Source organism: Rattus norvegicus, chromosome 9, assembly GCF_021556685.1.
Source record: "Rattus norvegicus strain SHRSP/BbbUtx chromosome 9, alternate assembly SHRSP_T2T, whole genome shotgun sequence".
Lineage (NCBI taxonomy): Eukaryota > Metazoa > Chordata > Mammalia > Rodentia > Muridae > Rattus > Rattus norvegicus.
In genome coordinates, this window is record NC_141542.1 from 91,396,785 (window position 1) to 91,424,174 (window position 27,390).

General features: G+C 44.2%; 1 protein-coding gene across 4 annotated transcripts in view; it reads left to right on the forward strand.

The window, feature by feature from the left end:
- The first annotated feature begins 6,105 nt into the window (after positions 1-6,105).
- Cyp27a1 (cytochrome P450, family 27, subfamily a, polypeptide 1) overlaps positions 6,106-27,390 on the forward strand; it is a 29,906-nt gene continuing 8,621 nt past the window's right edge. For 3 of the 4 annotated variants that reach the window (XR_015628540.1, XR_015628539.1, XM_087565411.1), the window contains exon 1: positions 6,319-6,651. Coding sequence is in view for 1 of the 4 variants with exons in the window: in NM_178847.3 (NP_849178.2) it covers positions 6,391-6,651 (261 nt within the window). In the remaining 3 variants the exon portion in view is untranslated. 4 annotated transcript variants of the gene reach the window in all.

Genomic DNA, 27,390 nt, shown 5'->3' on the forward strand with positions numbered 1-27,390 from the left:
TTTTGTTTTAGTAAATTCTTCTGTTTTCAAAATAGGTCGCTTAGCTGGGCATTATGGCATATGCCTATCATCCCAGCAGAGGTAGAGGCAGGAAAATCACAGTAAGTTCAAGGCCAGCCTGGTCTACATAGAGAGTTTTAGGTCAACTAGTGTTATTCAGTGGAATCCTGCCTCAAAAACAAAACGAAACCCTCCAAGCTAGAAGATAGGAAACCTTATCCCTAAGTGCTTAGAACATATTCCCAGTGTCCTTCTTTCCTTCCTTCCTTCCTTCCTTCCTTCCTTCCTTCCTTCCTTCCTTCCTTTGTTTCTTTTTTAACATTGACAGTTATTTTTATTGTTACACAAAAAGGCACCTTTAGCAAGTCAATTTCTACATACAAAAACTATATGATTTTAAGTTTGTCTTGAAAGACTTATTATCTACACAGTTCTCAACCATAGGAAACTTCTTGGTTTACCAGTCATGAGTCCAGACTGTATTATACACATCTCTTAAAAGGATAGCCTCATAAAAATCCAGAAGTCATTGACAAAATGACACTTCAAAGCTCAGGTGCCATCAGTCCATCATGCCTGTTGTTCAATCCTGTGCCACAAATTTAAGGCATGTCATTGTCCTAGGATCTTCTCGTCAAGGGTAATCTGTACTCTCTTTTTTAATTATCTTTAATCTTGTTTTACAACCCAGTTGTCATTCCCCACCCCTGGTCTGCCCCTGCAGGCCCAGCCATGGAGGGTGCAGTGAGTGGTTGGGACATTTTATGGCATTCTCTTTAGACGTGTGGGTCCTTAACATGGCTGTTAACAAAAATAGTTAACTTGGTTTTGTAAAAATTGAGGATCAGACATAGAACTGTTGGGAACAAGCAGAAGAAGCGTGCTCTAAATATAAGGGGAACAAAGTTTAAGGTCCCAGGCCCTAGGGGAGTTGGGGACTTACCAATAGCTGAGAAACTTCTGCCATTAGGAGTCAGTTGTCTGAGTCCAGCTATCTCAAACAATTTCTTCTCGCTGGCAGAGTTAAACAAGTTCATGTTCCCAGGCCCAGGAGCCAACTCCTATCCTGATTGGTGCAGAATTGTAACAATAACTTGGCACACATGTTTGAATCGCCAGCTTTCATATTCTGTGATATTCTGGCTCCTTGCTGCAGTTAGCTCCCGAGTCTGTTCTGAGGCCCTAATTGATGAGTAGCGGCTTCATTCCAATAAATGTCATCTGCATTGACCTTGTGTTTGAGTTATGTTGCATTTAAGTGGATCATATGGCAGAATGAGATATTTAGAGCAGAATAAATGAAGGGACTCTGGCCAACTCGAGCAAAGCATGTCATACACGGCTCTGGCAGGCCTTGCCCTTCCCTCCATTCCTCTGCCTTGCTACAAAACCTGTTAGATTACATTCCTAAAGCTAGGCGCCAAGATTTTCTCTTATTTGGCCACTTCCAGGCCTGATGTTGACTACCAAGATCCAACTATCAAAGTCCAACAATCAAACCCCCCTTTCGCTTACCTAGTCAACATACCAAATCAAAATTAAACACCCCATCCTTACGCAGGGTTTCCCTCTTTACCTTTATAAACCATTCTCCTATAGGCCATGTCTGTCTCCTCTCTATCCAGACACACTCCTTTGTCCCTTTCCAGAACAAATACTCCTTCCCCATCACCCTCATTCCCTTCCCCTTCTCCCTTGTCCTCTATTTCCTGTCTTTGTCTCTCATTCCCTGCCCTCTGCCCCTCCTTTGTGCTCAGAACTTGGTCCGTAGAGTCCTGGGCTCGTGCAGATTCTTTCAATGAGCCCTACAAACTATTAGATTGACAACCTGTTTCCCTTGCTCTATCTAAATCAGTGGTTGTCAACCTGTGGGTCACATATCAGATATCCTGCATATCAGATATTTATATTAGGATTCATAACAGTAGCAAAATTACAGTTATGAAGCAGCAACAAAAATAATTTTATGGTTGGAGGTCATCACAGTTCGAGGAACTGTATTAAAGGGTCTCAGTGTTAGGAAGATTGAGAACCACTGCTCCTAAGACTAGAAGAATCATTTGGGTTGTAGAGCTGAGGTAGGAAAGAAAAGTACAGAAAAGTCACAGAAGCTATGTGTCTTGGGTCCAGCTTGAGTAAACTAACAAAAATAGTCTGATAACAGGCACAGAAATAAACATGGAGATCAATGGAATTGAATAGGAGACCCAGACAACCCATGCACCTACATGGAGATCAATGGAACTGAATGGAAGACCCAGATACAACCATGCACTTATAGCACGTGCACACACACCCCTTTTAAAGATGCCAAAATACACATTGGAGAACAGTCTCTTCAAAGGAAGATCTCTACAATGAAAACTTTAAAATGCAGAAAGGTTGAAGACACTAGAGGATGGAAAGAACTCCCATTCTTAAAGTCTGGTAGAATTAACATCGTAAAGATGACTAGTACCTAAAGTGATCTACAAATTCCAATGAAAACAACCCAAAACCATGTAAATCACCGTAATAGATTAGAGAACCCAGAAATAAAATCATGTGACTGCATAGACAAGATGTTCAGAAAGATACCAAAGAGATGTTTGGAGAAAAGACAAGACTCTTCACCAAACAGTCCAGATAACGGGACAACTGTAAGTAGAAGAATGGAGCAAGATCCCTGTTGCCTTCTATACAGAAATGGACACAGGGCTGGAGAGATGACTCGGCACTTTGCACAGCTTGCTGCTCTTGCAGAGGACCTAAGGGCAGTTCCCAGCATCTATGTGGTAGCTTGCTACAGTCTGTAAATCCAAATTCCAGGGCACTTGATACCCTCTTCTGGCCTCTGAGAGCTGTACAGGTGTAGTGCACATTGTAGGTATGTATACATACATACAAGCAGCTACATGCCCATACACATAAGTTAAATATTTTTCTTCAGAAATGACAGAGACAAGGATTTTTTTTCCTTTTTCCCTTCCTTTTCTTTCTTCTTTCCTTCCTCCCTCCCTCCCTCCCTCCCTCCCTCCCTCCCTTCCTTCCTTCCTTCCTTCCTTCCTTCCTTCCTTCCTTTTCCTTCCTTTCAACAGGGTTTTTTTGTCTATGTAGACCTGGCTGTCCTAGAACTTGCTTTGTAGACCAGGCTGGCCTGGAACTCAGAAATCTGCTTGCTTCTACCTCCCTAGTGCTGAGATTAAAGGTGTGTATCATTAAGGCATAACAAAGTAAGAACTTTCTGAAAAGGACTCCAATAGTCCAAGAAATAATAACAAGATTGACACGTAGAATCGCAAAATTAAAAAGCTTTTGAACAGCAAAGGAAAAAGAATGAAAAGACATCCTGCAAAATGGAAAACTTCTCATATGTAGAAAATTGATATCTAGAATATACAAACTTCCAAAACCTAAAAATGGCCAGTAAATGTATTTTTTAAAAACTAACTAACTAACTAACTAAATAAGTAGATAAATAAATAAGTAAATGCTCATCTAGTTCCCAGTGTGCTGGGAGCTGTTTGCCCCCTGCTTGTGGATCAGAATGCAATCTCTTAGCTACTGCTCCAGCTGCCTGCTACCCTGTCTTCATCATCATGGACTCTAATACCCTGGAACTATAAGCACAATTATACGATTTTATCAATGGCCTTGGTTATGGTATCTCATCACAGCAGTAGAAAAGAAACTAATGCAGTTGCCTCTATATGTCCACTTATGAATGGGCATAGACACACAAAGAGTATATGTGTGCATTCGAGTGTGTGTGTGTCTGTGTGTGTGTGTGCGCGCGCGTGTGTGTACCAGTGTGTGTTTAATACATAGAAGTAGAAGGGACTCTTTGGGGAAAGGGAGACAGGCAGGAAAGAGCAGGTAAGAGAGTGAGGGAAGTGAATGGGTGTGCCCACTGCTACATGCAATGAACTTTTCCTTTATAAAGATGCATAATTTGTGCCAATAAAGAGCCCTTGTTTCTTTGGGGCGAGTACTGCTTTGAGGACTGTGCCCAAGGTTTTCCCACTTGCTGCAGGTAATGAGCTTCTTTTATTGTCTAGTTGTGCTTACATTTCCTAGGAGGCTAACCCTCTGCATTGGGTTAAAAAGATGAACCTTAGCATAAATAAGAACTCCACACCTAGCCACATTCGCTGTCGGTCCATCCAGTTATTGACATCAGTATGCCTGTTTCCTCCTCCTGGGTGGCTTCCAAAAAAAAAAAAAAAAAAAAAACCAAAAACCTCCTCGTGTTATTAGAACCTGCTTTACCCTCTTTCTGGTTCCTACATTCCCTGGTTAAATCATCACCGAGCCTGTGTTTATTCCTTATTCCCTTTGGGACAGGGTCTCATGTAATGTCTGATGGCCTCAGAATTTGCTGTGTAGCTGAGGATGCCAGGGATTAGGCATAGGACTTCATCATACTAGGGAAGTTCTCCTCCACTGAACTCTATCCCCAATCCCTGTGTTTAATTTGCACTTGCATGAGTCTTGATTTTCATTAAAAAAATAAAATCAGATTTATTCATTTTATTGTATGTGATGTTCTTCCTTGTATGTATGTACATGAACAATGTATGTGTTAGGTTCCCGTGGAAATTGGAAAGGTCAGCTGATCCCTGGAGTTATGAATGGCTGTGAACCACCACACTGGTGCTGGGAATCGAACCCAGGTCCTCTACAGCAGCAGCAAGTGCTCTTAGCTACTGAGCCGCATCTATAGCCCTGTATTGTTTTTAACGTTTTGAAAACTACACTTCTGGCCAGGTACGGTGGTGCACACTTTTAATCCCAGCATTTGGAGACAGAAGCAGCCAGGTCTCTTGAGTTCTAGGCCAGTCTGGTCTACAGAGCAGTTTCAGGACAGTTGAGGCTACACAGAGAAACCCAGCTTCAAACCAACCAATGACCCAACAACAACTAAAAGAAAGCTATACTTCTCATACACATAAAACAAAGAGTTCAGGAAACGACACTTTTTTTTTCTTGCAGCAAATTTTTTGTCCCATTTTATTCTTTTTGCTTTATTGAAATAATCTTGAAGCCAGACCATGTGGTGGGCAATTTTTTTTTCTTTTTTCTATTTTTCGGAGCTGGGGACCGAACCCAGGGCCTTGCGCTTGCTAGGCAAGCGCTCTACCACTGAGCTAAATCCTCAGCCCCCCCCTTTTTTTTAAACAAAAATTTAAGAATTTATGGTTTGTGTATAGGTGTGTTTCCTGCATATTGTCTGTACCACTTGCATGCCTCGTGCAGGCAGAGGGGTTTTGAAGGCTGTGAGCCACCCTTCTGGAAGAGCAGCCGTCTCTTTAGCCCTTCCTCCTTTTAAAATTTTGTTGTTGCAGTTAGGTTTTTTGTTTTTTGTTTTGTTTTGTTTTGTTTTGTTTTTTTTCTTTTTTTTCGGAGCTGGGGACCGAACCCAGGGCCTTGCCCTTGCTAGGCAAGCGCTCTACCACTGAGCTAAATCCCCAACCCCCCCCCCTTTTTTTTTTTTTTTGAGATAGAGTTTGACTAACTCTAGCTGACCTGGGACTTGCTATGTAGATCAGACTAGCCTGGAACTCACAGAGTTCACTTGCTTCTGCCTCACAAATACTGGAATTAAAGGCTTATGCCACCATAATTGGCTCATACAAATCTTTAATCCCTGCACTCTGGAGGTTGGGGCAGGAAGGTGGAGAATTGAGCCCAGCCTGGCCTACATGATGAGACTATGTGTTAAACAAAACAAAACATAACAAAACGGGAAAACGAAAACGAAATCAAAACCCAGGGAAACGAAAACAAAATCAAATCCCTAAATCTGTTCTCAAAAGCGATGATGACACTTAAAGAAAAAAAAATCCCTAATACCGCAACTTGTTTTGTTTTCCTTCTCCTGGGCCTCACATGACCTTGGCTGCTTGAACTGCTCTGGCTCTCCAGTTCCACAATCAGCCTCAGCCTCCGGGGAACAACAGCGGGTTCCCCGGCCATCTGGAAAGTGAGGGACACCAGAGATGGCGCTCTGCAGGTCAAGCAAAGGCGAGCCTAGCTGGGTGGGGCCTGAGGGACTTGGAAGTTGACTGCTGTGCTCCCCCTCACAATTGGAAGCCAGCGAAGTTCTTGAGAATCCGTGGAGGAGGAGGCTGCTACCGCCAGAGAGCTCCGAACTTTTCCCTAGGCCACCTTGTCCACCTCTGCCTGCCTTCTTAGTAGGGGTCTTGCAGCTGGAGAAGGTTGCATTTGTGTGTTCGACACATCCTGATTGGAAGGGGTTATGAAAGGATCTCGCTTGTCCTCTATCGGCCCGCCCCGGGATCACCTCTGCCTTTAAAGTCGCCAGGTCGCGCAAAGCTGGAGTTCTGCCTCCTTGCCTGGATGGGGCGCGTAGTCTCTGGCTCTAAACTCTTGGCTTCTCAGACACGATCTATGGCTGTGTTGAGCCGCATGAGACTGAGATGGGCGCTTCTGGACACTCGTGTGATGGGCCATGGCCTCTGCCCACAAGGGGCCAGAGCCAAGGCCGCGATCCCTGCAGCCCTCCGGGATCACGAGAGCACGGAGGGTCCAGGAACAGGTCAAGACCGACCGCGCCTGCGGAGTCTGGCGGAGCTTCCGGGACCCGGAACGCTACGCTTTTTATTCCAGCTATTTCTACGAGGCTATGTGCTGCACTTGCACGAGCTCCAGGTAACTACCCGGCAGCGGCATCGCCACCCAGGGCTGGGCACTGGGACAGAAAAAGAAGCTGGACATAGGGGTTGGGGATTTAGCTCAGTGGTAGAGCGCTTGCCTAGCAAGCGCAAAACCCTGGGTTCGGTCCCCAGCTCCAAAAAAAAAAAAAAAAAAAAAAAAAGAAGCTGGACATAGGAGAGAAGTGGGATAAATAGTAAATAGAATGTAGCTCGCCACTGTCTGGGCTCCAACCACAAACTGGAAGGTTGTGCAGGGTGTAGAGAGAATCCTTTGAGCTACAACAAGCGATGGGTGTCACCGATCAAGAGACCACCAGCAATGTGGTGGACACAAGTTGGGAGAGGAAGAGGTTGTGTTGGGAGAGAATGGCTCATGTTAATGTATAAACTGCCCGATGGTGGGGAGCCCTGCTACTTCAGAGATGCCGCTCCTCTCCTGCTTCTTCCAGAGGAGTTAAATTTGGGAGATTCTTTGCAATCTTTGGGACACATTTGTCCACAGGAGGAAAAAGATTGCTTCTCGGGAAGTGAAAGAAAACATGTTAGGGAGCAGTAAAAGGAATTTCTGATGTAATTGCACCTCTACCCTGCCAGGCTGAGAGGGGCTTGAGGATGAGGGGCACAGAGGAGAAAATGAAGTCTCTGGACAAAACCAGCAGCCAGGAGAGCTGCCACTGCTGCTGTCCCTGTCAGGCTCAGGAAGTACTGAGAGATGGTTTAAAAAAAAAAAAAATCATCCCCTGGGACAGGAGAGAGGGCTCCGTGGTTAGGAGTGGGTGTCTCTCTGTTCCAGAGGACCTGAGTCAGTCAGCAAGTACCCTGGTCAGTCAGTTTGCAACCATCCAGGGCAGTCTGAAGTCTCTGCCCTTCCAGGACCATGCACACTCATGAGCACGTACCTGCGGACACACATATGCGTAATTAAAAATAATACAAATCAAGGCCCTGGGTTCCGTCCCCAGCTCCGAAAAAAAGAAAAGAAAAAAAAATAATACAAATCATAGCAAGCAAGCAGGAAGCCTGGCATGGTGCAACACACTTTGAATCCCAGATAGCAAGAGACTCCCAGATATCAGGAGGAGGGAGAGGCATTAGAATCTCTATAAATTGTGAGAGAGAGAGAGAGAGAGAGAGAGAGAGAGAGAGAGAGAGAGAGAGAGAGAGAGAATAAACCATTCCCTGTAGACCTGATATCTCTAGGCCAAGAGACAAAGTCCTCTAACAAAACTAAAAAGTCCTCTAGTTTGATTTCAGTCTCCAGAAATTGAGAGGCCTGGGGAATGCCCAGGGGCTAGGGACTGAAGGTTTCTCAGGGGTATTTGCTCAAGATGTAATTCTAGATGGTTTTATAAGGAGACTTGGGAAACAAAACCATGAATATATAGGGTTTTGTCTGCTTGTTTTTGTTTTGTTAAGATAGAGTTTCCCTACATAGTCTAGGTTGACTTTAACCCTTTCCTCCTGCCTCAGCCTCCTAAGTGCTGGGACTGTGTATTTGTGCCATCATGCCCCAGAGATAGATTTTTTTAAAAAAAGGATTTATTTTATTTCTGTGTCTGTGTTTGAGTGTTCATGTCTGTATGAAGAGGCCAGAGAGGATCTGTTAGAGCTGGAGTTACAGGTAGTTCATGGGTCCTGGGAGCCCTACTCAGGTCCTGTGTGGAGTAGAAGAAAACTTAAGTGCTGTCCCGCCCCTCCAGCCCTGCAAATTGTCTTTTAAATGGGTACTGAGGGTAGCAGTTTTAGGACTCTCGACATCTTGTTGGTATGAGTCTGAGACGCCCATGAGCCGTCCATGAGCCGTCCATTAACCGTCACTTCCTGTGCTTGGGGCTGCTGTGACTTAGCAGAGGGTGGCACATCCATCAAACTTGGCAACAGCACTGTGGACGAAGTCTGTGTGTTTCCATAACTTGCTTTGTATTGTCAGCCCTGGCTTGTCGTTTAAACAGTCTTAAGTGCTCAGGTGGCAAACTCCTATAGTTCAGTCTCCTTTGGTTGTGATCTGCTCCGAATCTGGGGCTGTTTGGTTTCACTGCAACAGTGCTGAGGAGTGACTACATTGGAAAGAAAAGGTTCATATTATGTTCATGATTTAGCAAATTGAAAATCAAAATGGGTGGCTACATTAGCTAGCTATCTAGCTTCAGGTGAAAAAGTCTTGTTACTGTATGTATCCTAGTGAGTGGCATCACATGGCATGCGCTTGCCTATGATGTGCAAGAGAGAGGTCACATGGTAAGAGGGTATGGGAAGAGAGAGGCTTTTTTTTTTTTTTTTTTTTTTTTTCTGAGTCAGGGTTCTCTGTGTACCCTGGCTGTCCTGGAACTCACTCTGTAAACCAGGCTGGCTGACCTTGAACTCAGAGATCAAGATCCACCTACTTCTACCTCCAAGTGCTGGATTAAAGGCATGTGCCAGCAAGCTGGGCTAGGCTTGTTTTTTGTTTTGTTTTTTTGTTTTTTTTAAGATTTTATTTTATTGTATATGAGTACACTGTAGCTGCCTTCAGACACACCAGAAGAGGGCATCAGATCTCATTACAGATGGTTGTGAGCCACCATGTGGTTGCTGGAATTTGAACTCAGGACCTCAGGAAGAGCAATCGGTGCTCTTAACCACTGAGCCATCTCTCCAGCCCCTTGTTTTGTTTTTTAATAACATCCTGTTTTTGTGGGAATTAATCTACTCTTGGGAGCCCAGGATGATTATAAACCTAAACCCAAACTTTTTTAGGTCCCACCTCTTAGAGGTCCCAGAGCCTTTCCATACTGTTACATTGTGGATCAAACTTTCAACACACACACCTTTGAGGAAGACAGACCACATCCTGTGCTATGGTATTCCACCCGACACCCCAGTTTCATGTTCTTCTTTTTTTTTTTTTTGGTTCTTTTTTTCGGAGCTGGGGACAGAACCCAGGGCCTTGCGCTTCCTAGGTAAGCGCTCTACCACTGAGCTAAATCCCCAGCCCCTCATGTTCTTCTTATAAGGAGAAATGCATTCAATTGTGCCAATAGTCCCAAAAGTCTTGTTTGAGCACCAAGTCAAAAGTCTAGAGTAATCTAGCACTCAAGCTGACTCCCTCCTGCTGTTAGCCTGCAAAGTGAAAAGCTCATCTGTATCCAGCACACAATGGGGGGAAATGGGCCAGAAGAGAGAGGTCACAGAGCCCTGTAAAACTGAAACCCACACTGTGGATGTGTTTTAAAGCCCCAAGCCCTGCATCCTGGGTTAGAGATGCTCCTCCCCCACCCCAATCTCCTTGCCTGCTGTGCTTCTCTAGTAGATGTTACCCTGCTTGTCTGGGTTCTCAGTTATGGCTCCCTTAGGCCTTTAAATGATGACTGGTGGTTCGACCCCTTTGGCAAACTCCTGTCTGTCTACCTACGCTTCTTTTTCTATTTTAAGTTACGAGATTTTTTTTTTTTGTACATTTAGTGTGTGGGTGTGTATGTGTCTGTACGTGTGTACACAAATGCATGAGCATAACATGACACATGTTTAGAGAACAACCAATGGCTTTTTCCTATCATGTGAGGGCCAGGGATCCAACATAGGCCATGAGGCTTCGAAGCAAGTGTCCTAACCAGCTGGGCCAGGTAGTTAAAGGATCCTTCCTCCTCCCCCTCCTCCTCCTCATTTTCCTCCCCCTCCTTCCCCCCTCCTCTCCCCTCTCCTCCTTCCCTCTAACGCTCTGAATCACTGTGGTACCAAAGCCACTGGGTTCTGTGTGCATCGAACATAAGCTACACTCTGCTAGGGCTTTTAATTTACCTTCATGCACCAACGACACCAGCTATACAGGAGTCCATTTAAGCAGTGACTGGGAAAGAAGAGCCCAGGCATAGGTGTCTCTGGACAGCAGCCTCTAGGTCTACCCTGCAACCATTCTACTCCAGAACATCTGGATCTGAGGAGAGTAGGCAACCTTTGTTATCGCTTTTAGCTTTTTATAGCCTTTTAGGCAAATGTTCTCTATGTAAGAAAAAGTTACTTGTAGATAAAATGTTACACAAAAGGGGTGTTACAGAAGGATGTCAGTAGTAAGATCAAAGCAGTGTTTCATTCTATAAGCTCATTATAAGTTCAAAGCAACAGTTTCACGTGGCCTTGCTTCATCATAGTGCACACCTATGGCCTCATCCTTGGACCTGACCTACAAAGTATGTTTTCCTTGATAATAAATTTGTCCCAAGCTTCTTTTTCTTACTGAATTTTATGAAAGCTCATTGTATTCCTTATTATGCAGCCTTTACCTACCTATTAATCTATGAGGAGAGGACATTCTAGTCCTGATTCCAACTTACATTTTTATGGCAAATAACTAAAACCATCTCCTTAAACTTTCTTTATAAAAGTATTAGAATCTAATCAGGACTTCTATAAAGTTATTAACTCATCTAAACAGCATTAATTCATGGAAATTCATCTTTATGCTGATCTGCAGGAAATTTTCCAAGTAGGGTGGGCTATTACCTACGAAGTAATCACACCAGGCTATAGATAGTGAGGGTCTCTGATGTCCACTTACACCAAGCCAAATCAATGATTATGGCAATGACAAACATAAGAAAGCACATCAGTAGCAAGATGCAAACCTGGGACAAAGTTCCTGGGGCTGTACCTCACCAGAGTGCACCCATTGCAGATAAACAAGACGGTGGGCCATCTCTAGAAGCTTACTTGCCTACTGCAGCTCCTCCTCCATGGTGTTCGCCAGGTTTCTTTGAATAGCCTTGGATGTCCTAGAACTAGATCTGTAGACCAAACTGGCCTTGAATTTACAGAGATCCATCTGCCTCTGCCTTTCAAGTGCTGGGACTACAGTCGTGTGCCACCAACACCTGGCATAGTGCCTCTGTCCTTGAGTGCTAGTCTCAGTAAGTGGCACTTCAGCTGCCTCTTGTCATATTTCCATTCGCTCCTTACATATAATTTCCATTTCCACATTTTCCGCTGTCTTGCAAGTACACACCCTTTAAGAAGTGCTGGGGGAATGAAACCTGGACCTTCTGCGGGCCAGGCAAGCACTGTACCGATGAGAGACACCCCAGTCCCTTTACACTCATCTTCTTTTGTGTATGTGTGGGGTTGAGACAGAGTCTCACTAGGTAGACCATGTTTGCTGCCTCTGCCTCTTGTATGGCAGGAGGATTAGGTATAGCATTATATCCAACAGCTCTGTTCTCTTAATGATAAATTCTACCTTTAGGTCATCACATTGATCCCAAATCTTACTGAGTGTGGTTTGTATATTGCTTAACAGTTTCTTTCAAATGCCCTAAGCTATCTCCCTTAAATTCAGCCTTCTATAGACCCTGGACATGAATGCAATTCAACTAAATTCTTTGCTGCCTTAGAAAAAGATGACCCTACTCACCTCCTTTGCGCCTTGGCGTTGTCAGCGTAGCCTTTACAAACACTACTCCATACCAGTAGAAGTTTCTGTCTGCATACATTTTGTGTTAAAGCAAAGCTTCTGAGGCCAGTGTCTCTAGCCAGCTTGTTCTAGGAACCCCCATCTCCATCCTCCAAGGTTGGTATTATATGTGGGCCCCCAAAACTGCTCAGTATTTACATGAGATGTGGGCACTTACACAGAAAGTGTTTTAGCCGTAGCTAGCAACCCAGCCCTTACTGTAATTTTTTTAACACCATGAATTTGAGACCCATGCTTCTAGTTCATTAACCTTTGGGAGAATAAAACTTGTCCACAGCAAGATTGATGGGGTCACAGAACTCGCCATTTGGTTTTCCTTCCAGTATCTTGGCTCTGCTATATTGCAGAAGTTGGTTGAAAGCCTTGGTGTAAGTTAGTTGCCCCTCCCTGGGCCTATCATGCAGGCCAGGCAGAGGTTGTCTTTTTCCATGCAGCCTCACCCCTAAAGCCAGGCTTAGAGTCCCTCCTACCCAAACAAGGTGGTTATCACACAAAGAGGGAAGCCGGATAGGTATTAGGGGCAGCCAGACAAGCACTATGCCAGTTACATACCGGACATCAGAAAACGAGAGACCCTGGTGGAATAAGGCAAGCAGTGCTGTGTAACACTCTCCTGAGAAGCTGAAGATGTCAGCATACTCAGAGCCCTGGGTTCTAGCCACAGCTCTGCAAAAAAGAAATAAGAAAAAAACACTCCAGGGCTGGGAAGATGGCTCAGTGGGTAAGAGTGCTTATTGAACAAGTGTGGGATCTGAATTCTAATCCCAAACACTTGTGTAAAAAAAGAGAAAAAGAAGAAAGAAGGTGAGCAGAGGAACTTTAGTCTTTTCCTCCAGAACTGGCTTGGAGCTCAGTGGCCAACCAGCCTAGCTGAAATGGGAAACTCAGGGTTTGTGAGAAAAACCTGTCCTGGAGAAATGAGGTAGAGAGTAAGAGAGCAGGGTACCAAATATCTTCCTCTGGCCTCTGTGGATGAACACACACAAGCAGGAAGATATACCCACATGCATGCCTGCACACACACACACACACACACACACACACACACACACACACACACGTCATTACACGCATTTACATATACCACATACACACAAAATAAAATTGGAAGCATCTTTGTCTTTTGTAGTTCTGAGCTATAACCCTAAGCCTGCATTTTTCTTCCTATTAAAAATAATATTGAGCATCCTGGGAGGAAAATACAATGTGAACACATGATAAATTTACATATAATTTTCTTTAAAATATTTACTTAAATTATTTTATAGGTATGTATGTGGGTGTGTCTCTCAGTGTGGGTGCTGAACCCCAGTCTTCCTAAAATATAGTAAGTGCCCTTCGCCACTGAAATATATCTCCAGCTGCAAATTTACATGTAAGTTTCTATTAAGTTAAAACCTTTTTGAGGTTTTACTATTTTTTTATGTGTACGTGTGTTTTCCTGAATGTATATCAGTGTAGCATGTGCCTACATTGTCTAGGGGGACCAGGAGTTGGCATTTGCTCCCCTGGTACTGGAATTACCGATTGCCGGGTTGCTGGGGAACTAGGAATTGAACCCAGTTCCTCTGGAAGAGCAGTCAGTGCTCTTAACTGCTAATCTACCGTTCCAACCCTTCTATTAAATTTTTACCTCCCAAAAATATTGATCTTAAGCATGGTAAGATGCCATTTAGTTAATATCTCTTGTTCTAAAGTCCCTGGCTTGAGGTCCTCCCTTGTGGCCCCCCAAGTCACATCTACACGTTTGTCATTTTGTGGATTGGGTTTCTCCTCACTGTTAATATGGCTGAAAAACCCATTGTAAAAATGAATGTCTGTCCATTTCTGTCCTCCAAGTTCCGGGCACTGGGATCTGCCTGTCTCAGGGTTGAGCATCTGTGAGTGCTCTGCTCCTTGTCCTTGATCCCTGTCGACAAAGCCCACTTTGTTCTGCTAAGCTTTCTATCAGGCCGTGAGGCTGTGGTGCCCTGGGAGTTAAGTGTGGTCATAAGCAATGCTCACACCCAGAGAGCGAGTTATAGACAAGTCACCCCCAGACCCTCCTCTGCTCTCACCGCTTATATTCCACTGTTTCTCCGGGTTGCAAAATGAGTGGGCCATTTTTTTTCCTGTCAGGCTCTCTGGTATGAATCTTTGAAATCTATGACAGTTCTGTCTTCTTGCATTTAAAAAAAAAAACCAGACATTTTAAAAAAGATATTGGAGTAATCGCCGCACACTTGCACAAAAATGACTATTTGTAGGGACTGCCTAGCCTGCCCTAGGCTCTCCTACCATCCCCAGCCCTGAAAACTAGTCATGATAAAGAAATAAAATGAAGGGGCTGGGGATTTAGCTCAGTGGTAGAGCGCTTACCTAGGAAGCGCAAGGCCCTGGGTTCGGTCCCCAGCTCCGAAAAAAAGAACCAAAAAAAAAAAAAAAAAAAAAGAAAGAAAAGAAAAGAAAAGAAAAAAAAAGAAATAAAATGAAAACGCAAAAGATGGATTCTATGTAACAATTGTAGTGAATATATAACCGTTTCTGTTGATTTCTGTTTTGTTTTGTTTTTCACACACAGGGTATTTGTACCCTGATTGGTCTGTCCTCAGACTCTCACTGTAACCAAGGCTGGCTTTGAACTCAAAATCCTCCTGCTTGCTTATGGCTGAAGTGCTGAGATTACCAGCATACACTCCCATCTCCAGCCCTCTCTCCTCGTGTTGCTGAGGCTGCTGCTGGGCTCCCGAGCTCCAGTGATCCCTGCCTCAGCCTCTGACTGTTAGAATTATAGTGGTGCTTGGTTTGCATGTTATTTCACTCACTTTTCAACAGGACCATCTCCAAGATGTCCCTACACACAATGCCACTTACCACAGTGCCACTGGCTTGGTTTGGTGTGGCAGGAGCTCATCCAAGCCTCGGTTCAGAGTAAGGAGAAGCTGGAATGCTGTGAATTATTTAGCACCTCTGGTTACTTGGAGATGTGGATTCTGCTTGTGTGAGGGGTTGGTGTTACCTTCCCGTGGTGGCACTCTGACAGCACTGAGGCAGGCTGTTCCATCTGCACTCCCCTGCCTGGGGTCCAGAATGAGCATTAGGCAAAGGAGCAACTTGTGCCTGAGGTTAGGTCACTCTTGTTTATCCAACTGTCAACTCTCAAAGGCCTGGCTAGTTGACTTGGCAAAATAGAACTTGGCCTTTGTGAGTTTACTTTGGTTGTCAGGGCTGTTGGCTGGTTTGAATGTTTTCTGCTTTGCTAAGCTCATCATCAAACCAAATAGGACCTGACTAGAAGAGGTAAAAATGCAACTGTACAGTTTTTCTTTTTTGGAGTCGAAAGATCTTTTCTTTTTTTTTTTTTCTTTTTTTTTTCGGAGCTGGGGACCGAACTGAGGGCCTTGCACTTGCTAGGCAAGCGCCCTACCATTGAGCTAAATCCCCAACCCCAAAAGATCTTTTCTTCTCTCTGTCCTTCCCTCCACCCCCGCCCTCCTGTGTAGTGCTGGACATCAGGCTGCAGAGCCGCACACATGTGAAGTCCACGCCCTACCACTGAGCTGCACCCTTAGCCCATGAACAAGTTCACTGGGATAATCACATACTATGGCCCTCAGTCACTTAACACTTAATTTTTTTAAGTAGGCTTATTGACTCATGTAGTTATCATCCCCCAGAGAAAGAGGATTCTATGTAGCAGGCATGCCTTGTTTCTTCACTGGAAGTCAGATTTATGCCTTCTAGGCATACTTACAATTTAGCTACCAACCTCCCAGACCTGCCTTCAGCTTTTCCCTCTCAATATATAGGCTAGCTACTGTGCTTCTCTGGGGTTAATTTCTCGAACAATCCCCTTTAACTGACAAGGACAGGCGTGCGTGCGTGCGTGCGTGCGTGCGTGCGTGCGTGTGTGTGTGTGTGTGTGTGTGTGTGTGTGTGTGTGTATGTGTGTGTTAAATTCATACATATGAGTCAACCAAGGCTCGACAGATTTAGTGGGTAAAAGCACAAAGAGGGGCTGGAGAGATGGCTCAGCAGTTAAGAGCACTGACTGCTCTTCCAGAGGTCCAGAGTTCAATTCCCAGCAACCACATGGTGGCTCACAACCATCTGCATGTAATAGGATCTCATGTCCTCTTCTGGTGTGTCTGAAGCTACAGTGTACTCATATAAATAAAAATATAAAAATTTAAAAAGCCCCCAAACACAAAGAGATAATTTTAGGTTTAGATAGTTACTTAGTGTAAAAAAGAATAAAAATAATAAAATAATAGATAAACAAATAAAACAGTAAAAATTAAATAATTAAAAACACAAAGAGCTCTTTTAGGTTTAGATAGTTTGTTATTTAGTGTAAAAAAGGATAAGCCCAAGATGCTTATTCTTCAAGATTCTTGCCCGCCTGCCCCAACACCCCAATACCAGGCAACTATGAACTCAGTGTGTGTTGCAGGAGAATCTCCAGTCTAAAAAGCCCTTTCCAGGATTTTTTATTCTTTACTTGCTTTCCTCCTCCTCCTTCTTTTTCTCTTTCTTTCTTTCTTTCTTTCTTTCTTTCTTTCTTTCTTTCTTTCTTTTTTTTTTTTTTTTTTTTGAGACAGGTTTCGCTGGGTACCCCTAGCTGTCTTGGAACTTATTCTGTAGACCAGGCAGGACTTAAACTCAAGAGATCCTGCCTCTGCCTCTTGAGTGCTGGGCTTACAGGCGTACGCACCACCGCCTGGCTTTGCACCGGCTTGTTGCAGGATATTTGATCACACTGTGAACTCCGAGATTGTGTTATTTTCTGGAAAAACCAATTTCTAGTTGTGGGTTGGCTCAGCCCTAGCACACTTTAATCCAAGAGCTTTTTGTTTATTGTAAACAGGATTAAATAAACTCAACCATAGGTCAAGAGTTGGAGCGAGCAACCAGTTGACAGGAAGTGAACATAAGGAAAAAAAAACAGATAGCAAGTGACAGGAAGTTGGGAGAAAGGATAGAGAGATGCACAGGAAATAGAAGGGAGGGACTTTCAGTTTGAGGGGGTTTTGAGATGTAGAGAAGGAGAGTTCCCTTTTGGGACATCGGCTGAGGAGGAAGGTCAGCTGACTGCTTTCTCTGCTTACTGAGCTGGCGGCCTTTCACCCCAACATCTAGCTCCTTCGTAAAATCGAATGTTTGAGAGTTTTGCTAAAAACAACATCTTCTTTCTAAGATGAATAGGGCAGAAAGTCTCAGGCCACCTCAGAATCCAATGAAATAACACCAATCAAAAAGTTGCCTCATGGTAGCTGCAGCCAGGCCTCTGATTCTGTCCTGTTCCAGGAGGTTCACACAAATCCAGAGTCTGAGGTTCAAGGTGTTGTTGGCATAGATATTTACAAAGCTGACAGGTTGGGAGGTCATTCTCTAGTAATTTTCCCATGACGTTTAAATCAGAATGCTTAAAAAATTCTAGAAACAGGTCATTCTCCTCGGATAATTCATTTTACTAATAGGGGCTTGTAACAAATCTGCTGTTTGCCTTAAATAACATCTGACTACATTGTGTACAGCATGGTCATGTAAAGCTTGGTTGGGCCTGCTTAGGGAACAGGTTTTGTCCAGCACTTTTTTTTTTGGAGAATAACTAGAACTGTTGCCAATCCTTACTCAGCTGGCCCTTACCTGGTTGCCAACCTCCAAAAGACCTGTGTGCGACAAGGCCAAGTAAGATGATGCCCACCTTTAATCCCAGCACCCAGGAGTTACAGGCAGGCAGATCTCTGTAAGCGTCCTGCCAGCCTGGTCTACAAACTAGTTCCAGGGCAGCCAGGGCTACATGCCTCGAACAACAAACAAACTGTGACAAAAATATCAAAGAGGCCAATAGTGGGGTGAGATCAAAGAGACCAAATCAGAAAATCGATCTTGCTCTATCATCTCTCGTGGAGGCTGAGTCCTTCTGAAGTCTGGCTGTTGGGAAGTTTCTATGAGTTCTAGAGTTCAGATTCGTCACTGGCCATTTGTCAAGTTGGAAATTGGGGGTAGCAGCCCCCTGAGTAGATACAGGTATGGACAGGAACTGAAAGAAGGATCATGGTCTCTTCCCTGGCTCTTGACCTACCAGGGCTGGCTCGCTCCCAGCATCCTCAAAAACAGAGTTGTTGCTCTCGTACCACAGTGCAGCATTCTGTCTCCATGGCAATTTCATCTTCTTTTTCTTTATCTCTTCCCATGTTTGTCCCAAAGTGGCTCAATGGCCTCTTCCTTATCTACCTTCTACCATCTTCAAATACCTCCCCTCCCCTGCCATATGAACGACACGAGGACCATCTTAGCATGAACCTCATTTGCCTGCCAAGGTTGCCTAGGATCAGCAAGTCAGAGCTAGCCATTCACGTCCTTATCTCTGCTATTGACAAATTCTCATAGTTTCGGTTCCCAGAGTGTACATGGCATGAAAAGGAGCTGGGTGTTTCCCAGAAGCTGTCCCTGGGACACTCCTTGGGCTTGTGCACTACAGCCTGGGTTCTGTGGCCCAGGATGGAACTGACTGTCCTGTGCCCTGAGTAACGGTGCATCCAGCAGATGATGGTCTGATCAAGTTATTCACTCCTCCTGTGTGAACCCCAAGCAGGCTTTTCCCACAAATAGGTAGCAAGGGACTTGAGTAACTGTGATACTGTTACAATGTAATGTTCATCCTAGAAGGGGCTGAAACTTCTCATGTCATCCTGTGGCTAGCCACCAGCCCAAGCTGCCAGGAATCAGAGAAGGTTGGATAAGGTACATTGTTGTAGGCTTTGCCTAGGACCGTTGCCATTGCCGTAGACTTGCTCACTAAGCACAGTGTACTTTTTTTTCCAGTTGTGAGGCGAGGGTGTTTTGAGACAGGGTTTCTCTGTGTAGTCCTGGCTGTCCTGGAACTCACTCTGCAGACCAGACTGGCTTTGCACTCACCGAGATCTGCTGTGTCTGCCTCCCAGTGCTGGGATTACAGATGTGAGCAACTATTTCGTGGGTAATTTTCCCTCAAGAGGAGCATTCTGGGCAATGATGTCAAGCAAATTTCAGGTCCACAGCTGTTGTGTATGTCTCTTTGACAGTTAACTCCTGCCCAAGGAATAGAGAATCCCTGACACCGGTGGCAACTGTGGTTGCTGGATATTCTTTTCTTTTTTTCAGAGTTGGGGACTGAACCCAGGGCCTTGCGCTTGCTAGGCAAGTGCTCTACCACTGAGCTAAATCCCCAACCCTGAATATTCTTTTCTTAATAACAGGGCCTGTACTAATTTTCTCATCAACAAATGGTTTTTCCTTCCCCCAGCTTTTGTTGTGTTGTTGCTGTTGTTTTTCGAGACAGGGTTTCTCTGTTGTAACCCTGGCTGTCCTGGAACTTGCTCTATAGACCAAGCTGTCCTCGAATTTGGAGATCTGCCTGCCCCTGCCTCCCAAGTGCTGGGATCAAAGGCATGCACCAAGGCCAGTTAGCCTGGGCTACTTAATAAGACCTTGTTTATAAACAAACAAACAGACAGACAAAGAAAACGCTGCAATCAACTAAACTTTCTAGCATAGAGTTTATAACTGAGTTTATTACTGACAGCTGATAGCTTCGAGGAGAGAGTCAGCTTTCTTTATGGATGTGGTCTCTTGTGGCTCTGTACTCCACACCACTGGACAGCCTCACAGCAGAAGTATATGGGCAACATAGATTGGACTTGATGGGCTATTTTTTATTTATTATTTTGTATGTATGGGTATTTTGTCTGTGTGCATGAATGTGCACCACCTGCATGCAGTACCCTCAGAGGCCAGGAGAGGGCGTCAGATAAATTGGAACTTGAGTTAACAGACAGACCTTCTGGGTTCTGGGAATCGATTTTGACTTTTCTGGAGGAGCAACCGGTGTTCTTTCTTTCTTTCTTTCTTTCTTTCTTTTTTTTTTTTTTTTTTCGGAATTGGGGACCGAACCCAGGGCCTTGCGCTTGCTAGGCAAGCGCTCTACCACTGAGCTAAATCCCCAACCCCGAGCAAGCAGTTTTTATTTTTTCTTTTTCTATATAGAATTTGAAAAACTAACAGTCTTCTCATCTTCCCTACCCTTCTCCTCTCTTCTCTCCTCTCCCCATCCCAATTCTTTTCCTCCCTACCCCTCACCCTGCCCTTCCCCTCCCCCTCTCTTGGCTAAAAGCGTATCTCCTTTTCCTTTCCTTTCTCTTTCTTTCCTTCTTTCTTTCCTTCTTTCTTTCCTTCTTTCTTTCCTTCTTTCTTTCCTTCTTTCTTTCTTCCTTCCTTCCTTTCTTTCTTTCTTTCCTTCTTTCTTTCTTTCCTTCTTTCTTTCTTTCCTTCTTTCTTTCTTCCTTCCTTCCTTTATTGAGACAGGGTCTCAGCTGTATAGCTCTGCCTAACTTGAAATTTGCTAGCTGAGGCTGGCTTCAAACTCCCAGTGATTCACTAGCTTCTGCCTCAAGTGCTAAGATTAAAGGTGTGTGACACCATGTTCAGCCTGAAGGGTATCTTAAGTAGAAAAGTAAAAAGTGCCAGGGCTGTGAATGTAACCGACACAGGGACTGTGCCCTCATGCAAGCTGTGTGCATGAAGCTGGCCTTACTCAGCAGGACCCCTGTCATCTCAAAATTACTCTTTTTCTCAATTTCTTATGCAAAAAAAATTATATATGGTAATTAGAATGTCGAAGTCTTTAGTCCTTTACTTTTTGGTGAAAACCCTGAAAGATACCAGCACCCAAGTTTTCCATAGGTTACCAAACTCTGGAAAAACATGGATCCAAACACATGGTCTTTTCTATAAAATTTAAGCCCAAAATACCTGAATTCCTATGACTTTTTTTTTCAGTTTTTTAACTTAGAAATTACTCTGATGTTTCCTACCTGTTGCCTACTTTAATGTAGCTTTAAGGCCTTAATGTATGTGAGGAGCTGATTTATAGGTGTTTACGTAACTGATTCTTTATGACCACTGAGGACATGAGATGTCTCCTTGCTGAAGCCTAGCCCTGAAGCTAACCGGCTACACCGGATGCAAGGAACAGGGTGTTGGGCACTCATTTGTATAGTTATTTTTAGGTCGCATGTAGACTTCTGTGATCTAAAATAACCAACACAAGAAAGTTGTGTGTCTCCCATGCATTTCATGCTGACAGCTCGGGAGACAGATTTTCATTAAGCCAAGAGTATTAGGCTTGTTTACCACAGAGTTACAGAAGAGATCGTTTTGTTCCAGCCTGGAGTTATAGTTTTATGACTTTGGGTCAAGCTCTGACATGTACGCCCTAGCAGAGATAAACATAACCTTCAGGCCGGGACGCTCAGGCGCGGAAAGGTGAAGACACTTTCATTTTTAGTGCACCAGCCAATTTACACCAACTCGTGTACAGAAAATTTACTCTTCATGTGAGCACAGGGCATTTGGTTTAATTCCACAGTTTTAGTTTCTATGCTCTTCCCTCTGTAAACTGAAAAGAATTCATTAGAGAGTTTATTGTGCCTATAGACACAACATTTTATATGTATGTGAGAGTAAGACATGTCAGCACACACATACATAAGTTCTTTTGCTTTTAGTGTTGAGGCAGTGATACAGCAATATAAATTTGCAAGTTCATGAAAAGTCTTATTTTCTTGAGACAGGCTCTGGGCTAGTCTCAAATTTGCAATGCTCCGGCCGTAGCCTCTGGAATGCTGGGATTACAGGCATGCCTGACCACCATTTTTATGTTGACTCGATGTTTGGGTGAAGCAATTCTGAAAGGGATGGGGGGAGAATGAGTCACACAACACGTGACCTTTGGTTCTGCCTGTCCTCTTATCACTTGTGTTTAAGATTTGCCCAAGCCATGGCTTGCATCAGCTTTTGTCTCATGACTGAACAACACCCCATTGTCCGAGTGTAACCTTGTTATCTGTTCTTCCAGTGGTGGCTGCCTGGGCAGGGGCACCATTTGCTGTTCCATTGTTTGCTGTAAACTTTGTGGAGAACTCCATGCAGGCACATTTTCAGTTTCTTATGTTTGTAGGACTGAAATTGCTGGGTCACATGTCCTTCTGTGTCAAACTTTTCCATAGTAAGGACCTTCCTTATCTGTACACTCCACTAGCAATATACGAGCCTTCCAGTTTCTCCTTCATCAACGTTTATTTCCTGTTTAGGTTTTGTTTGCTTGAATTTTTCAAGCTATTCTAACGGGCATATCATGATATATTATTCTAACTTTGATTTGTGGTATGTGTATGTGTGGCACGCATGTGTATATGAGTGGGGAGCATGGTGCACATGTAGAAGTCAGATGACAGGCTTTATTTATTTATATATTTATAGTCATTTTGCTGGTGTGAATTTTTATTTTTTCCAATAATTTATTTATTTTTAGTGACTTTAGTACAAATGATCGCAGCCCCCCTCCTTCCTCTCCACCCGGTCCCACTCTTACAAATCCCTCCCCCAACTACCTCCTCTGAGGAGAAGGGGAAGGCCCCCTTGGGGACCACCCCACCCTGGGTCATCTAGTCACAGCAGGACTTAGCACATCCTCTCCCAGCAGGCAGTCCAGGTAGGGGAAGGGGATCCAATGGCAGGCAACAGAGACAGAGACAGACCCAGCTCCAGTTGTTAGGGGACCCACACAAAGATCAGGCTGCACATCTGGTACAAATGTGTAGGAGGCCTAGGTCCAATCCATGCATGTTCTTTGGTTGGTGGTCCTGTCTCTGTGAGCCCCCATGGGCCCACGTTAGTTGACTCTGTGGGTCTTCTTATGGTGTCCTTGATCTCTCTGGCTCCCTCAATCCTATCCCGGACTCTTCTACAAGACTCCCGAGCTCTGCCTGATGTTTGGTTCTGGGTCTCGGCATCTGTTTGCAACTGCTGCTGGATGAACCTCTCAGGAGACGTTTAAAGCAAAACACCACCACCACCACCACCACCACCACCACCACCACCACCACCACCACCACCACCACCATCACCACCACCACCACCATCACCACCACCACCACCATCACCAAAGACATCTACAAAATAACGAGGAAGTAAACCGGGAGCACATGTAACCCACTTCACATCTGTCTGTCTATACACTGGGGTGTGGACGCCGTCTTTTCTGCCATGCTCGCTGGGGTCTGCCTGGGCCCAGGGTGGGCTGGGAGCTCCACAGGTGAATGCTGATGAACGCTGCTCCCTCCGTCTTTGGAGTCTCACCAGATGAGGACCAGCCCACTCATCCATCTCAAAGACGTGTTAGCTGAGCAGAGTGGCTGTGAGGCAACACGAGCAGCACCCTGTATGAGCCCTGGAACTGGCCGGCTGGCTCAGGTTACCTCCTAATGTTCGGCACACAGGGCAGCGCACATCTCTCAGCAAGTGTCCCGATGTCTTTCTAAAATAAGTCCTTACATAAGGAGGTCCTTGTTAAGTGCCACCAACTAAACTGACCGAGAGAAGTCTAAAGAGAAAAGGGAGATATCTTCCAGAAACTTCTGCACGGATAGCCAGGGAACCTTGGAAGCTCTAGGTTGCAGGGAAGGTACTTGTGCCCAACTCTGTGGCTTTTTATCTAGTCTTTTTTTTTCCCCCTTCAAAATGTTCACTATTTTATGTGTATGAGTGTCTTGCCTACATGCATGCTGTGCCCCATGTGTGTGCCTGGAGCCTATGGAGGCTGGAAGATGGGGTCCACTTCCCCAAAAGTAGATAATTGTGAGTCACTATGCAGGTTAAATCAAACCTGGGTCCTCTGAGCAGATGGCTCTTACTACGGAGCCTTCTCTTCAGCCCTTTTACCAAGACTTTTAAAAATGATTTCTCCCTCCCCTGATTCCAAGATTGTGATATAAAATTTGGAAAATAAATCACAGTATAAAGAAGGAAGTAGGGCTGGAGAGATGGCTCAGCGGTTAAGAGCACCCGACTGTTCTTCCAGAGGTCATGAGTTCAATTCCCAGCAACCACATGGTGGCTCACAACCATCTGTAAAGAGATCCGATGCTCTCTTCTGGTGTGTCTGAAGACAGCTACGGTGTACTTATATATAATAAATAAATAAATCTTAAAAAAAAAGAACTGTGTTTAAAAAAAAAAGAAGGAAGTAAATTTATCTACAAAGTGGTATTTATCAGCGCAGAAGGTCACCACCATTCACATTGTAATAAAATGTGGACATTTTTGTTCTTTTCTTTGTTATGTGGCCAAGGCTAGTCTTGAACCTGTAATCTTCCTGCCTTTACCTCCCAAGTGCTAGGATTACAGGCTTGTGCTACCACATCTAATTCCAGTTTTAGTGGTCTGTGCCCTTGTCCTCTACTCTGCCCCCCAGGGACCAAACTCTGGGCCTCAAGTGTGCTAGGTAAGAGCCCCCCTCGCCCCCCTTGCTTAGCTATATATCTCCAGACCTTTATTTATTTATTTTTTACTGGAAACTTTGAGAAAAGTAAAAAGGAAACAAAGAACTGAAAAACCAAACCAACAAAAATAATTCACAGGCAAGTGGATACAACTAGGGAGCGCTTGCATGAATACAGGGGTTCAACAATTTCTCTGCCTTCTATCCAAGCAATGGTTAGTGACTTGCACTTCAGAAAATATTGTTTCCTTTCTTCTCTTAAATTAAAAAAATTAGACATTTCTATAGTTCAAAACTTAAAACAACACATTATGCTATGCATTAAACAGTCTTACTCTCTGTGATGATTTGAATGAGAAATGTTCCCACCATCTGAGCACTTTAAACACTTGGTCCCCGGTTTGTAGTGTTGTTGGGGAGTTTTAGGTAGTAGGGCCTTGCTGGGGACAGTACATCACTGGGGGGTGGCCTTTGTGTGCCCAAGGCCTTACCCTACTGCAGTTCACACTTTCTGCTTTGGCTTGTTGTTCAAGACGTGAGGTCTTAGCTTCCTGCTTCTGCCACCAAGCCCCACCCCCATCCCCAGCCGTGATGAACTCATCCCTCTGGAGATCTTGCTTATATAAGTTTTGGTTTTGTCACAGCAGCAGCAAAGTCACTAATACATTCCCTCCCTTTCCTCTATGCCCTGGAAAACCTCTTGTGTCTAAAGTATCCATTTAGTATTTCTCAATGAAAGTGAATATTTATTTTGCTTATTTCCACCCACCCCCTTCTTTCCTCCATGTGTATGTGTGTGTGGTGTGCATGCATGCATTTGTGTCGTTCGCAGGGATCCAAACTCTGGTCCTTTTGCAGGGGCTTTCACCCCTGAGCCATTTCCCCAGCTCTGCCCTACTCTCTTAGTCAGGAGGGGTTGTGCTTTTTTGTTTGACTCTCTACTTAGGGTATCTTTCTGTGTTAGTAAAGGAGGGGCCACTTCATACTTTCTTAGTTGATATTGTATTCTGTTCTGTGGATACACTGTACTTCCTTTGTAAACTTGTAGCGATTAAATACCTTATACTGAAAAACTTGTAACTATACTATACTTTCTACAAGATTATGTATACAGTACCCAGGTATCTAAAACTGTTTAAAAAGGACCCACTGTAATTGTTAATATGCTTGGTATTTTGAGCAGTAAATGAAATGATGAGTAAATATATATCAATATAAATGTATTGATCAATATATAAATATTGATGGTTGTCCCCCAGATGGGGATGAGCCATTTGAGACTCTGACCAGTCGGGCCTGCGTAGTTAGACTTTTCTGGCGGGGGGGTTGGTGGGGGGGAGCAGAAGTATTTGCTGATGTTGAACCAACTCTTCAGGATCCGACTGCCCCATTGAGGCCCTGTCCCTGGGAGGCGGAAGTGTGGAACAAATGGATCTGGGAGCTTGGCAAGACTGGCTCCCAGGCAATGGGCAACCTTGACTATTATTAACTCAGGATGGATTCTAGACAACTGGGCAATGAACTGGGGGCAATTATGTTGTCATGGTTCTGAGAGAAACCATTTTAAGGCCAATAGTTCGGACCGGTAAAATTGACATTTTCTGGACTCTACACAGATCAGGAGTTCCCTTCTGTAACTTTGGAAATGAATGGCTTCTCTGTTATTCTCCTGTTTGTTTCACAGACACCCTCTAGCTTAACTTCCGTACTGGAGCTGATACTTTCCCATTGCCGAGACTCTTCAGCAACAACTGGGAAAGAGGAGGGGACCGAAAGAGCATGGCTCTTTCTTTCATGATGTGGGTGTAACTTAGCCAGTGAATTCTGATTCACATTTGTGGGCTCCTTTTGGGCGTCCCCTCTGTCTTCCTTTCTCTCTCATTTTTCAGCAACAATTAATACATTGTAGCAGCCAAGGCCTTGGTCAGAGTAAGCCAGCTTTGTACCACAGAATGACCTTAACAACACCCTTAGCCTTGGCAATGCTAATTTCTCAGTTAGCAAGTGCCTTAGATAGTCTAGGATATAGACTATATCTATATAGATTGGTAGATGCCTCAATCCCAGCACTTGGGAGGCAGAAAGGGAGGTTGATCTCTGTGAGTTCGAAGCCAGCCTAGTTTATAGAGTGAGTTTTGGGGTAGACAGGGCCCTGTTACACAGAGAAACTCTGTCTCAGACCCCCAGTCTCAGATGTGTCTGTGCAGGGTCCATGAAGGGTGCTGGGCTTTCTTTCGAGATACTTTCTCTGCCTTTGAGCTACCTGCCCCCCTCCTTGCACCTTACAAAAGACTTAGGAATTGCATAACACACATTACTTTGTTGTTGTCTTTAAAAACAAACAAATGAACAAACAAAACACAGGCTACTCTTTATATTTGACCTTGCATTTCCACTCTCAATTTATGCTTTTCTTAGAATTCCTTTTTTTCCCCTTAGAATTCCTAATTGTGTTTTTTTTCCCTTTTTCTTGGTAATTATATAAGATATTTGTCTTCCACTCAGTGAGGCTACAAGATGCAGTAGGTTTCTTTCTTTCTTTCTTTCTTTCTTTCTTTCTTTCTTTCTTTCTTTCTTTCTTTTTCTTTTCTTTTTTTCGGAGCTGGGGACCGAACCCAGGGCCTTGCGCTTGCTAGGTAAGCGCTCTACCACTGAGTTAAATCCCCAACCCGGCTTATTTCTTTATCTTTAACATTTTCCTATCTAAAATTTAAAATATTTTACTGTGTGTGTGTGTGTGTAACTCAGAGGACAACTCGCAGAAATGGGTTCTTTCCTACCATGTGGGTTCAGGTCATGGTTTAACAGCCAGCACCTTATCCACTGAGCCATCTCATTGGCCCTATTTATGTTATTTTTATTTTCCTCTAAGTTGATATGCAAAATGATGGGTTTTGTTATGGCATTTTCATACATAATGTGTCATTATACATTTCTGCCATAGTAGATTTAAGTGCTACTTCAGGCTTAATAAACTTCAGGCTTAC